Source organism: Neodiprion fabricii, chromosome 6 (genome assembly GCF_021155785.1).
Source record: "Neodiprion fabricii isolate iyNeoFabr1 chromosome 6, iyNeoFabr1.1, whole genome shotgun sequence".
Taxonomy (NCBI): domain Eukaryota; kingdom Metazoa; phylum Arthropoda; class Insecta; order Hymenoptera; family Diprionidae; genus Neodiprion; species Neodiprion fabricii.
The window spans coordinates 20,117,984-20,130,989 of NC_060244.1; the positions used below are offsets into that span (position 1 = coordinate 20,117,984).

Genomic DNA, 13,006 nt, shown 5'->3' on the forward strand with positions numbered 1-13,006 from the left:
GCAAAAAATTACTTCAATATTTCCCAATACTTTTGCAAACTCTTACGACGATGAATCCAACGAATTCAGAATTACGGATAGAGATGATAATTTTGAAGATTCCACTGCTCAAAACGGCTGTTGCTGTGTAAGAATTTGTCACTTCTTCACTAAGTCCTCGAAACACAGTGCGAAACCACGTCGGCGAATCCTGAGGTTCTAGAATAAAAAGTGAATTGTCCGGACTGATTTGGTCGAAGGTATTAACCGTAAGTAATAATACACGATAATGTATCAGAGATATTTGTGTAGAGTACAGATATCTCAGATCTGCGTGACGAACTAAAAAGCTGAAGAAATACGAGATTCTAATGATTTCCCCCCCAAAAAAACACTCATCCACCTTAGACAAGCCGAAAAAAGATTTGGCAACTGAAGTAATATGCGATACATTCATTGGCTGTAATACGATGATAACTAAGATAAGTAATCTACAGGAAAGAGATTGTTTGATACACAGTTACTAATGGTTCACGATTTTGTTCTTTTATTTCTATAATTATTACTTGTTGATCATTCGTACATTAGTCTCTCGTTGTTAATACATTTTAATTTTGTCCGTTCGCGTAAATTTATATGTACGATTAAGAATGATTTTTGTTAATTAACGGTTATCGTCTTAATAAAACGTTCTTTTATTACATTTTAACTTATCAATTATTATTATAGAAAAAATAAGTCTTTAAATAATCACATAAGAGTTTTCGAGTGTTCGGGGATTGGAAGGAGGGCAGGGGGAAGAGGGGGGGCGAATACAGCCGTTTGAATGCAAGACTGCTGGCTCAAAGTTTCACACAACCGATTAAGCAATTCAAAATTCACATGATTTTGTCTTTTCAAATTCACTTTAATATTGAGTTAGAAATAAGAGTGCGTTACGTTTGGCCCAAGTATTCGAGGACCAAGACACGATTTCTGTTATTCCCCGATTAATCGTAACTTTTGTGTTCATTTCCAAAATACGTGAACCGGGCGAAAAGTGGAAACAAACAAGACTTATGATCGTTGTATGAGATCCAAAACTTTACTAGAAAAACAAGGAGGAACTTTTAACTTTTGCAAACCTATACGCGGCTATAACAATGATTCCGTGATCAGAAGGTTGGTTATTTCTCGTTTTCTTTTACAGCACCCACATACATATAATTCTACGACCACCTAATACGTTTGTTTAATGCCTTCATTTTTCTATATCACATTGAATTACCGTCACTTAAATAATTGGCAACTCTTTTATTATATCGTCGGCAGCTAGAAAAATATAGTATTTGCTTGCCTATCTACGAAACTAAAATGGATAACGGCATAATTTGTAACGCGACTTGATCGTTTTTATATGGAGGTCAAAGAGTAAGAACAGGATGAAACGGTGAAGAGGCATACAATCTACGAGTTAGTTATTATTAAATTCGACGACGCTTCTGGCAAAGCGATGAAATAATTTATGTTTCTTTTTAGTGTGAAACGAACAACACAACTAATATTACAATCTATTTACTATTCCCACTACTCCTATTTCAAATGATCCATTTCACCTAGGTACCACTTGAAAATAAAAAGGCCTGAGCAGTTTTGCTTCGCATCGTTGTCAAGTACGATGAGATGAGGACGAAGACCATAACTTGGTCGAAAATTAGGGTGAGGGTAAGGATAAGGTCGAAGGTGAGGCCGAGGGAAACAACGTCACAAAGGAGGTGGGATCGAGAATTCCTTCCGCACGTAGAACAGAATGTAAGGCTTGCATTTAGAAACAACTTCGGCACTTGTAGGCCTCACAGAACTGTCGTTAAAATGGAACCACTGTCCGTCATGAACGGCGAACGCTGTGTAGTGTCCCGTGCCGGCGCTGAAACATAATACGATATTCTGAAACCGTCCTAAAACGTAATGCTGAAGAAATTCTTAATGTTACCTAATACACGGGAATAATTGTGGTGCCAAATGACTATAAATAACGAGCTGAAAGTCTGTTCCAGTAATTTGGATTTTATCCAACAATGCTTGCATGAACAAAAGACAATTACAAAGGATTACTTTAAAGATTTAATTGCAATCTAGATCGTCATCAATAATGATTATAACAAGCATAATCCTCGTATAATACTCATGGTCCATCAACACTGGTTCATGGAAAAACTTTGAATTAATTTAGTAATTTACAATCACATATACTAAATGATACTAAAATTTGGAATATTTATAATCACTTACCCTGAACCATGGTGAACGATGACGGCAGCTAAGTCGTAAAAATGACTACCTTGAGCGCTCACTCTCGTTCCAGAGACACCACGAACAATGAACTCAGACATATCTAAAGACTCCATAGGAAATTCCACTTGAGTATCGAGCTTCGAACGTTGAGAATTACACCATCTGAATCGTTTGATGTGAAGGCACAACACCTGCACATTGAAAGCGAAAAGCGATATCACTTACTCGGTATCTCATTTCAGCTAAAGATTCTTCAATGATCAATTATTTACATTAATGAAGTGGAATAAGGTGATTCAAAAATTTACACGGTTTTAAATTGATTGTGAGCTTATATTCTAATAAGGTAACCGGTTCAAACATCCCTGAAATAACATTTGAAACAAGGGGTCTGTCGCTTCAAGCCATAACATGTGTGAATTGGGATGAAGAAAGCTTTTTTTTCTGTGGTATTTGAATCAAACTGCGGTAAAAGTATATTAATGATATAGTGACTAACATTGGGCAGCCTGTGGACCCAGAACCTTTTGGTGGATCGCTGTTTTCCCATACAGTTGTCACAGAAATAGAGTTCGCTGTCCGCTAGCTCTTCGACTTTGAAAAATCTAGCGAGGCTGTACGTAAGAGAGCACGTCTCTTCTTGTTCCTTCGTTCGCCTGTGAAATCTGTCCGGTATGTCCAGGGATAGATCTTGGAATGGTTCATGAGTTTTTGAATCCGTACGACAGTTCATACAGTGTACCTACATTCGAAGCACAGACTTAGAGACATAAAAAAAGTTCTAAATTCTTGATGTTGTACTGAAAACTTCAAGTTCTTTATAGATGAAGATTTTGAATTTAGTTACTGAAAGTTCTCAGCTATTTATATACATTTCCCTGCATCAAATGAACGCGGAACAAAATGCCTACCACGCTCAAAAGTGTTCCACCAAATACTGCAGTTACTATACTTTGTTTCCCTCTAAGACCTAAAGGCTCATGCCCTAGTCGAGGCAAAAGCTGTAATAGTTCTGTGTGCAGTCGGTCCAACATGTATGTAAGAAATTCATGCGCATCCTGTTGTTGGTAGCCCCTAAAACGTGGTACCACTTTCCAAATAACCAGAAACAGGCATTCTGGCGAAATTGCCTGACCGTTCGATCCACCCAAACTTAAGCTTAGGAGGACTTTCCTCAGTTCTTCGGCCAACAAAGCGTCGCTAAGTTCTCGAGCTCTTCCTGGGGCAACAATTCGCCCTCTATGCGTCTGGTTTTCATTGAACGCAACTCCCTCCAGGCTGGGCATTTGCGTTAGATATTCACAAAAATGGCTTATGTTGTTGAAGGACTGCAATACAACGTTCATGAAACAAGTATTTCCTAAATTTCTGAGCCCTACAACTTTCTTTTCTTTGGTTGCTTTTGAGCCTTTTCTTTTTGCTACAGGTCTGTTTTCTACACTGGAACCGTCGAGCGAATGGGACCTCTTTCGCGTTCGAGGTCTTAGATTTCTCACGACAACGTCGGCCTTCCACAAAGCGTCCGAATCCGTTCCATTTTCTCGTGGCGATTCGTTCCAAGTATCTTCGCAGTCCTTGTGTCCACTTTTGTGAAAAGCATTTCTTCGTATTTTTTCTATTTGACCATTAAGTGTGTCGTTTACTACATACTCATCACAAGAGTAACTGAAACAGAACATTTTTCTATAAAAAACAGTGGTTGACAAGAAAATCAAACAATACATATTTTTTGGCATTTTGTTTTCATCTTGTACCCAAAATATTTATACAATTCACTAGCCATGACCCAATTAAGCTGATAGTTGCAAAAAAAAAGTGAAATATTAAAACACTGGAATCGTACCATGCAGCTTCAACTCAGGTCTTGCCAACTTTAAAAACTACTACTTACCAAAATACTGCTAGGTTTTCACAGTCAATGCACACACAGTGCTGAGTATTTTGTTCATGGTGTTGCATAGCGTGGCCCCCTACGTATCTTCCGCAATGGACAGCTCCGCAGTGCAGACAGAGCCAAGCACTTTTTTCAGTGCCACACACTGCTCGTTATCCCAAATCATGAAAGAAATAAGTTTTTTCAAAAACGAGAATGAGGAGAATACTGGTATAATTGATTTTTTATACAATACTATTCATCAATATACGGAGTAGCAGCAGCTTGGGAAGTTATTATAAACAAAATTGAATAATTCACAATACATTCGCGTATTGATTGACATACTTCAGTGAAGCATAAACATAGCTAATTCACGAATAGACTGAACTTAATTGAAATGGAATATGAAATATAGTAATACATGTACGTATAATATTCGTCAATAAATTATCGTTGTTAAAAGTAAAAGTTCACGAATGACTTATAGATAAAGATTTACGAAAATAGAAATAGAGATATTGGATATCGCGAGATATTTTGCATTTACTTCATTATGTATTCAGCAACACCTTAAGCTTCGCTGAAATCAATAAGTTTGCGTGCCGATATTTTCGTTAATTTTCACGCTATGAAGAATTCTGTTTTTGCATGGTAAAATCGTATTTCAGGTTCATCTACTTATGTGAAAATCCAGGGATTAGTGAAATGAGAATCTCGCGTTCATTTGCTCTCGCAATATACAGGGTAAATGTATATTTCGCTTCTTTTCTTTTGTACACAGTACAGATATTCTTACGTGATACGCAATGACACAAGTGACCGCAAATTTCGCGTGACTTGTTTCTCATTTTAAAGATAACGACAATAGTTTTGAGGAAATTCATTGCCGGCTTGGAAAAAAATGATCCCAATAAAAAGGCAACCGCATACATAATTTATAATTTTCAACGTTGCGTAAAGTATTCCAGAGAAGGAAAATAAATTCCAAGGCGAGATTTGTCCGCTGCTTTTGCGTTGTCCCTCAAATGGAGACGGTCGTAAAAAATTCGCGATATAAAGTCACGTATTTCATTTCGCGACGCGCTTACGTGGAGGACTGCGGCGGGAAATTTTGAAAACCAAGTAAGTCGGTTACATTTTGTGACGAAAATCAGCCGAGTAACACTCCACGTGATTGCTGTGTACCTTAGAGAACGAATCGTACGTTAAATTCGAAAATTTATAAAACAATTGAATGAACTGGTGGATGAAAACCGGGGAACGCCTTTTATTATGCCTCGCGGTTACATCACGGAACGAGCTCAATGAACTCTTATCCCTTTTTAGGAAGTTCGAAATTATTTTCAAACATTACCGGATCTAAATCGTAGGACAACAGACGATCGGATTTGAATTTTATTGAGTAATATAAAAACATCACAGTTATGTCATAACAGTTCGATAAATAAGAACATTTAAAAACGGGTCGGTTCCTCCTGGGTCCAATGACAGATCTCACGCCAGCTGATTAGCAACGCCGTGTATTGATTTTGCAATAACGGACAAAGCTCCGGTTTACCGAACGCCCGAGGGGCCGGTAAATTTTCACCTTGACAAAAACGATCGCGTAAATGCTTATGGTATTATTTAACGAATATTGAACGCCAGTGCTCGGCATAAGGTTGTAAAATACGAGAGCAAAGGACAATAGTTTTGGCGTAAGCAGTGAGTGAATCCTACCTGCGCAGAGGAATGGCAGATCCTTTGTACAGTTTGCCTCGATGTTGGCGTCAAATCGGACGCTTTGATCAAGGTGCGGACACTCCATTATCCCCGGGGTTTGTTTGTTGCCTTTCCTCGGACCTTTCCCCCTCGCTGAAAGGCCTTGCTGCGTTCAGAGATACACTGATATCTCCCAACTTTCGTCACATAGCTGGGTCCGTCGTCCGCGACCGAAATATGTGAGCTCAACGCGCAGCGGCGACGGACTGACTGGATTGGTCCACTGCCCAGCGTTATTCCGCAGGCGTGCGTCTGCTTCTAATCTAGGTTAGGGTTAGGTTATGGACTTATGGCGTCTAGGCGCACCGATACGCCGATATTGCGTGTTCTCCGGTCCTCTTCAATCCATCGGCGCCTCGGCCTCGATGCGAAAACCGTCAGCCCTGACCGACACGGGTCCTCCGCTTCCGAAACCTTCGCCGAAACTTTCCTACAACTCAATGCGCACGCGAATACGAGCAGTCGAAACTCCGGGCAAGTGACTGGATTCTGACAACGCGCCTCCGGCCTCGACGGCACTCGAGCTCCTCACGCTTCGTGGAAAGGCTAATAGCAAATTGGAAGAACAGCAGCACTCGTTCTCGGCTGCGGACTTTTTGCCTCCGATGCATACGTTACGTTTCACCTCCATTCTTTTCAACTACGCGAAACTGCTCGGGGACGGGAATTACATGCCGATCGACTGCGAAACGTTCTTTTCATTCTCTTTAATTGTACATTTATTTTCCTGCCGATAAATTTTCGATCTTCCTCTTCCTGTTCGCGGTTTTTCAGGCCGAATAAGAAACTTGACGAATAGCGTACCGTCGTACACGCTAAACTGTCTCTAAATGTTTGCTCTTGTTATTATTTCCACGTCGTGTTAGTAAAGCTATTTGCATTTCCTTGTGGTTCTACTATTGTTATAATACGCAAATTGCGTAGAAAGATATATCGCACGTTGTAAGTCGTGAGAAATATTACAGTTTCTTGATTAGGATCGTGGAATCGGTCGAATATTTGCGCTCCGAGGAACTATCGTCAACCGCGAGATAGAATACATTTGAATACTGGTGTTCGCGTTCCATTTTTTTGTGGACTTGGTTTAAACGGAACAATCTTTATTCAGCTACCAGTGTTTGTATCAAAAGCAATAAATGCGCATAACTGAATTGAGAACACTAGTCCAAATCGAGGGTGATCGAATAACAAGTAACTCACCGTTTCGCTTACGAGCGAAACGTACGCTGTATTTTCGGGTAACTGATTACCTACGCGATGTTATGTAACGCGAAATTCTATAACTACCTGCGTACTTTGCAAGACGGTAACTAACGAAAACGACTTCTAAACAATTGCTTATGCCGGTATCGATATTCTATTTAAAACGCAAGAAAAAAGTACATCCGTGTTTGACGCACTAGTTATTAGAAATAGGGAAATACATCCACTTTCATCAAATTATCCAGACATCGAGTCTAGAGTGGAAGTTTCACCGATCACTCGATTACGCAAATGTCTCTTATTAAATAACACACTAAATATAAATTTTAATTGGCATGAAATCTCTTGAACGGGAACACTGGACGCACACTTAGTAATTCTGAAAATAACATCACTAGAATTGGAAACGGAAAACTATTTGGCAGTATTTAAAATTGTCGAAAAGTATACTTTGTCAGACCTGTGAATAGGCTTTGCAATTTTCATATCTACAAAATGCGAATTACGGAGTACATTTATTATTTGATTCCAATGAACTTGAATAAACATTGGTGGGTCAGACTATGCTTAAATATCTGGCTCTCCTGTGGATTAATCCCAAGACTTTTCATAGGCGATGTAAATAAAAGGAAAAATAGTCATATTTACGGTCGAAAAAATGAAAATAAGATATTAATCTGGAAGGTTTAAAAGGTGTGAACACAAGAGAAATGAAGTCAGTTTACATCTTTATTGATTAAAAAGGTAAATCTGACAAATATACGGAGTGTTCGTGTATTTATGTACGTCTGCCGAACTGCTGGTGGGCGACAGGCTGTGTAAGTTGCAGTCCAGAAATGTTGCTGAAGTCAAGCATCTTAAGCATATCCTTTGTTTCAGGGTCAACCTCTATGATGTCATGCTCCAGAGCAGAGACTTCTGGCACGTAGTTGTCCCTACGCTCCCTCTCTTCCTCCTGCAACTTGATCGAGATGCCTCGCACCTGGCTATGGCGAAGTCTTTTCATCAGGTGCGTAACAAACCTGAAATCAAAATCCTTTCTATCAGTACTTGTCTCAGAATTGGCATAACCTTTTTGCACAGCAAAATATCTTTTACTCGATTGGCAAAACATTAACAAGAACAAGGCTGAAGCTAGCAGCTAGAATTATCCGCGAAACGTTCTAATGTTTGTTCAAATTGAGTAGCAAAGGCTGAAAATTTACATTTTGTGAAGTACCTGAAATCTCCGATACTTTCCGAGAATTATGAGAATAAAACTGAACTGCATTCTTCTATTTCCAAAGAGATCAACACATTTGGCTGTTAAATCTGGCTGCTAGCTTCAGCTTCATTTAAAAACAAGTGTTATTCAAGCTGCTCCGGTTGTTATTAAAAAATCTTTCAAGGCACCGCGTAATATGCAGTTAATAGCAGTGTACAGAGCTAAGTCTGAAGCCAAGAACTGCCAGTGACGTTGGAAGTTACGTGTTGTCTTCAACATTAGAGGTTACACCATTTTTCACAACACTGAAATGAAATACTCTTTCACGACACTGTCAAAAAACAAAATTTGGTTTCCAGGATATAAGGAGCTTGATTTGTCATGTTTTTTCGTACCCAGCGATTTTGTTCCTAAGCGGTTTGCTGGGAATGATGGCAATTTCCTCACATATCCTTTTGTTGGTGTGGAAATCCAGAGTCAGACGCGTGTAGTATTTTTCAATAATGACCCGTGCGGCCTTCTTGACAGTTTTCGTCCTGACGCGACCCTGAAATAGTAAATCACATTTATGTTATAATATACATCAACAAACACTCGCCATTCGCTACATAACCTAGCAGCACGAAGCTGCCCGAGGCATTGGACTATCGCGTATCGAAAGCAGCTAAAAATATTGCATCAACGATGCGGGGTGATTTTTCCAATCAATTTTCACGCCGCTACTTCGCACATTCCACAACTGATTTACCTTAAATTTACGGATTACGCTAAGAAAATGTCAAAATTACATACGCACCATGATTGCTGGTATACCGGAAAAGGCGCTAGTCCGACCAAAAGAGAAATACTTCGATTGAGTTTCCGGGTCTCGTGGCTACTTCCACAACTACAATCAGTACAACTGTAAGGTACCGACAAAACAGGGTACCGTAAACAAAAACTTTTCCTGCGTTACCGACGAACCAACCACGAAGTTGACCACCGCCACGGCAAATGTCGCTATACTCGTCGCGAAGCCTCGAACAGCGTGCAAGCCAAGTTACCCAAGTCGATTTAATGGCGGGTTTGCTGCGCTGTCGAAACGGTCGAAACCCATGTGCGGTGCAACGATGTCTTGTAATTATTTAAACCAACCCCGAGCGATCGCCGAATGATCAGTAATTGATAAGTCAGCCGAGTGATGCGATCCGCCGAGGAATCGACGTCGCCGAGTGCTCGATGTGCTCCCGTAGAATCGAAAGATGGGGGGGATGAAACCAGACGTCAGATAGAGTGTCGAGCGTGCGGAGGCAGCCGTGGAGAGAGATAGAGTCGAATGGCAGAGGAGCGAGCGAGGTAGAAACCGTTTGTTTATCGCCCCCTCGACCCGCTGTGCGCGGCTAGCGCGAAGCAGTCCTCCGTCAGTGCCGTGTTACACTTGGCTAGCGGTGGTCGGTAGCTCGGTCGCTGGTTCGCATACGTCTTTTGACAATTAATCGGGGGTGAATTGGTGCGTGCGCGTGTGCGTTTCCATCGGTGTGTACGTATGCTCGGCGGTTCCAGTACGCCGCGATCATACTATACACACATGTTCGCGAAAGTTTGAATCTCGGGAGAGGATCGTGCGGAAAACCATGTCACGCAGAACTACCAAAAGATAACCGGGTCGCTGTTGGAATATCGGGCTGTTTTTATTTATTTATTTTACTTTTTTTTATGTTAATAATATTTTTTTCCCCGGCTATCGCCTCTCGTCGTTTCGCGTCTAACTTACAATTAGATCAAATTTACCCCACCGCAACAACGGACGACCGATCAGCATCGATATATTGGGATTCGCCATCACGGTACTCATCACGTTTTACCAATAACCTTACTTTCCGTTTATGCACTTTACATCCTGTTCCGTCTATTTCGAAGCCTGTTTATATGGAGTATTGTTTTACACCGCGTTTCGTCAACGTCAGCTCTCTGACGTCTGACACGCGATTCTTTCGCGGCTTTATTTACTCGTACCGCTTTTGCATATATCTGTCAAATGTCTCTCGCTTCATTCAAACGTTGACCGATTATTCTCGTTTTTTTTTTTTTATTTGCACCCTCTCTATTTAATAATCTACTTCGAAGAGAGGCGGGCAGGGTCGTTATCGCATCCCTGACATGCTTTCCCCATTTCATCGTTCATCCGTGTTTACGCCATAATTTATTGGAATATTCCTCTTGGCATCGATACCCACTTTTTCGTCGATTTTACCGCGCCGTGCGAACTTGAAAACGATTAAACTGCAGTGATGGATCGATGCCTCCAAACTTTCACTTACAATTAATTCCAATTTTGCATGTACAAACAGTTTTTCGGGTTTAATTTTCCGTGTAGAGATCTAATCTTAATGGAATAATTATAAATTATCAGAAAAAATAAACAAAGACACTGTGTTTCAAAGCTGGTGTAAACAATGATAATGACGTTTAATCCGCTTTCTTTTTGTCGATTTTCAGATCAAACTTCTTCGGATTTTTCATGAAAATTTCGTCGTACCGTTATCGTTGATAAAACAAGGAGGATCCATCGGTCGTGAATTATACATCATACGTAGTGCCGACAATGAGCGAAATTTCGTCGTGTTCGATGAGTGTCCAATTGTGAACCGGTTGAGAAGAAGAAAAGCGGTTTCAAGTTGAAATTTGTAAATTTCGATACAGTGAACGTTCCGATTAAAACTTGCATTGTATTTGAAGCGAGAAAAGGAAAGAAAGAATTAAGGGGGAAAGAAAGAAAGAAAAAAAAATAACGAATTCTAATAACCTGTGATTTTCAATTAATCAAAAATTAATAATAACGAAAAAGTCTTCAACCATGAGTCCTACGGTCGTTTTTCTGTGCCTTGTGATCCTGATGGCTGTGTCGGCGAATCCTGGACCAAAACCACGGATTGACAACCGGCCACCGACCATTTACATGAATCACTTTGCCGTTCACGTCCCGGACGGTCCTGACGCTGCTTCAGCTATCGCGGAGAAACACGGATTCGACAATCACGGACAGGTAATAAAATTCTCCCTAAAATTACCAAGTCGTAAACGATTGTGAATCCTCAACAAAACTGCGATAGCGATTCTCGTACTGTTTCTTCCATAAGAGATTTGGTTAGAAGAACACTTTTTTCATTCATCTTCTGGCAGATATTTAACGTGATTTGAATTTGTTATTTGCATCGTTTAAACTTCCGACGGTGTGGAGGCATTGTATTACAGGTACATAGAGAGAAACGCTTTTAAACTATTCGTTTCACATCTCGGAACTTTCAGTTTCTAATCAGCGAGGCACGTTTCAAAATATTTTACACTGCCGTAAGTATACTCGAAGTAACGGAACGGTATAGCCGGCGCGATGCATTTGCGGGAGTCCAATTTTAACCGGTCGTTAAAGTAAAGAAACAAGACTATTTCGCTCATTCTTCCAGGTGCCACGTCACTTTTCGCCCTTGGCGCTTCATCGTCGTGAAATTTCCCACGTATCGTAACTCATGCGATATATCTGGAAGAGACAGGTAAAATTGAATCGAGAAAACGGCATTCGGGAATGTATAAATGAATGACCAGGAGCGTACGTATGCAGCCGCGTTTCTGTATCACTACACGTGTCTGTCATCTTGTCCGTGTCAACAACCTTCTCGAGATATTTTATGCATCAAGTTATACCTGTTAGTTTTCTTTCCGAGTCGTCGGTTTAAACCGCGCGTATTTCTTTTCACGGTAACGGTACTTTTTTCGCCTTTTATTCACTCGGAAGTTGACGATGTAAAAGATTGTATTCAGTCTCCACGTACTTCAAGTTTACCATTTTACTTTACAACAAAACTCGGATTTATACGTGAATATATATATATTTATATCAGTAATGTTGACCGCGTCAATTTTCAAAGTACAATATATATACATGTATAACCAAGTAATATTTATAATGTATGTTACACGATGTAAGACATATGCGAAAATAAGGTCAATGAGTCTTACGTTTACATTAACCGCTATTGGCTTTCAAAGAAAAAGAAAAACGTAAGAAAAAATATTGACAAATTCAAAGCAATCGACTTTATGTTCCGCAATTTATTCGAAACAGATGCTATATCTTTTCTTCTATCTATTAATCGATCACACTTTTCACCCAACTAATGGAGGCTCGTATTTTTATCATATTTTTATATCTCCTTAGTGAGTTGTAATTTATTTCTTGCAATTAATAGACTGTGACGTGGTATCGAACAAGGGTGTTTTTCTTTTATTGTACCTAAGGTGAAAATGATCAATTATCGGAGTCGGTTCATATGCGTAAATGTACGTACGTATGCATTTTCAACATCAAAAGAAAATAAATTTTTCGTTCAATAATCTTGTCAATTTAGTTCGTATTATGACAGTACGAGTGTGGTGAGAAATGAATAATATCATCGATATTATAGAGTACGTGTGAAAGTTTAGGAACAACACAAGGATTTATTATATACACTTGAAACATCTAAACGATAAATCAAACATCATCGAAGGCTGGATCATCGACCCGTAAATAGATGACTGCCACCTGTGTGGTCGTACATTGAGTCTCTTCTTCGTACCTACCGTTACAGTAAATCCATCGAAGTAGAAAATAGCGCCCACTGTATTCACTCGAGGATTTATCTCTGCGTGATTCGCTTCGCTGACTCCTCCTCCCTGTGTTGTTTGTCGCT

General features: G+C 39.9%; 3 protein-coding genes across 7 annotated transcripts in view; 1 reads left to right on the forward strand and 2 right to left on the reverse strand.

Annotated features, from left to right (window-relative positions):
* Positions 1–503: 503 nt before the first annotated feature.
* Positions 504–6,770, reverse strand: LOC124184220 (ubiquitin carboxyl-terminal hydrolase 3-like). 3 transcript variants are annotated; one of them, XM_046573677.1, is made up of 6 exons: positions 5,849–6,770; positions 4,145–4,292; positions 3,165–3,918; positions 2,753–2,995; positions 2,251–2,444; positions 504–1,885 (listed from the first exon to the last, which is right to left on the reverse strand). In XM_046573677.1, exons 1-6 carry the CDS (start codon positions 5,934–5,936, stop codon positions 1,723–1,725), a joined length of 1,590 nt encoding a protein of 529 aa, XP_046429633.1. In that variant the 5' UTR covers positions 5,937–6,770; the 3' UTR covers positions 504–1,722. The 3 variants fall into 3 exon arrangements, with proteins under 3 accessions (XP_046429633.1, XP_046429632.1, XP_046429634.1); XM_046573676.1 differs by lacking the exon at positions 5,849–6,770 and adding an exon at positions 4,926–5,159; XM_046573678.1 differs by lacking the exon at positions 5,849–6,770 and adding an exon at positions 4,677–4,856.
* A 1,034-nt stretch (positions 6,771–7,804) lies between these two features.
* Positions 7,805–9,201, reverse strand: LOC124184221 (40S ribosomal protein S17). The gene is made up of 3 exons (XM_046573680.1): positions 9,094–9,201; positions 8,693–8,844; positions 7,805–8,115 (listed from the first exon to the last, which is right to left on the reverse strand). Exons 1-3 carry the CDS (start codon positions 9,094–9,096, stop codon positions 7,872–7,874), a joined length of 399 nt encoding a protein of 132 aa, XP_046429636.1. The 5' UTR covers positions 9,097–9,201; the 3' UTR covers positions 7,805–7,871.
* A 408-nt stretch (positions 9,202–9,609) lies between these two features.
* LOC124184219 (furin-like protease 2) overlaps positions 9,610–13,006 on the forward strand; it is a 58,814-nt gene continuing 55,417 nt past the window's right edge. For 2 of the 3 annotated variants that reach the window (XM_046573673.1, XM_046573675.1), the window contains exons 1-2: positions 9,659–10,123; positions 10,776–11,322. In XM_046573673.1, the coding sequence (XP_046429629.1) occupies positions 11,134–11,322 (189 nt within the window). In that variant the 5' untranslated portion in view covers positions 9,659–10,123; positions 10,776–11,133. Of the gene's footprint in view, positions 9,633–9,658; positions 10,124–10,775; positions 11,323–13,006 lie in introns of those variants that run through there. The other variant, XM_046573674.1, reaches the window with a different exon arrangement.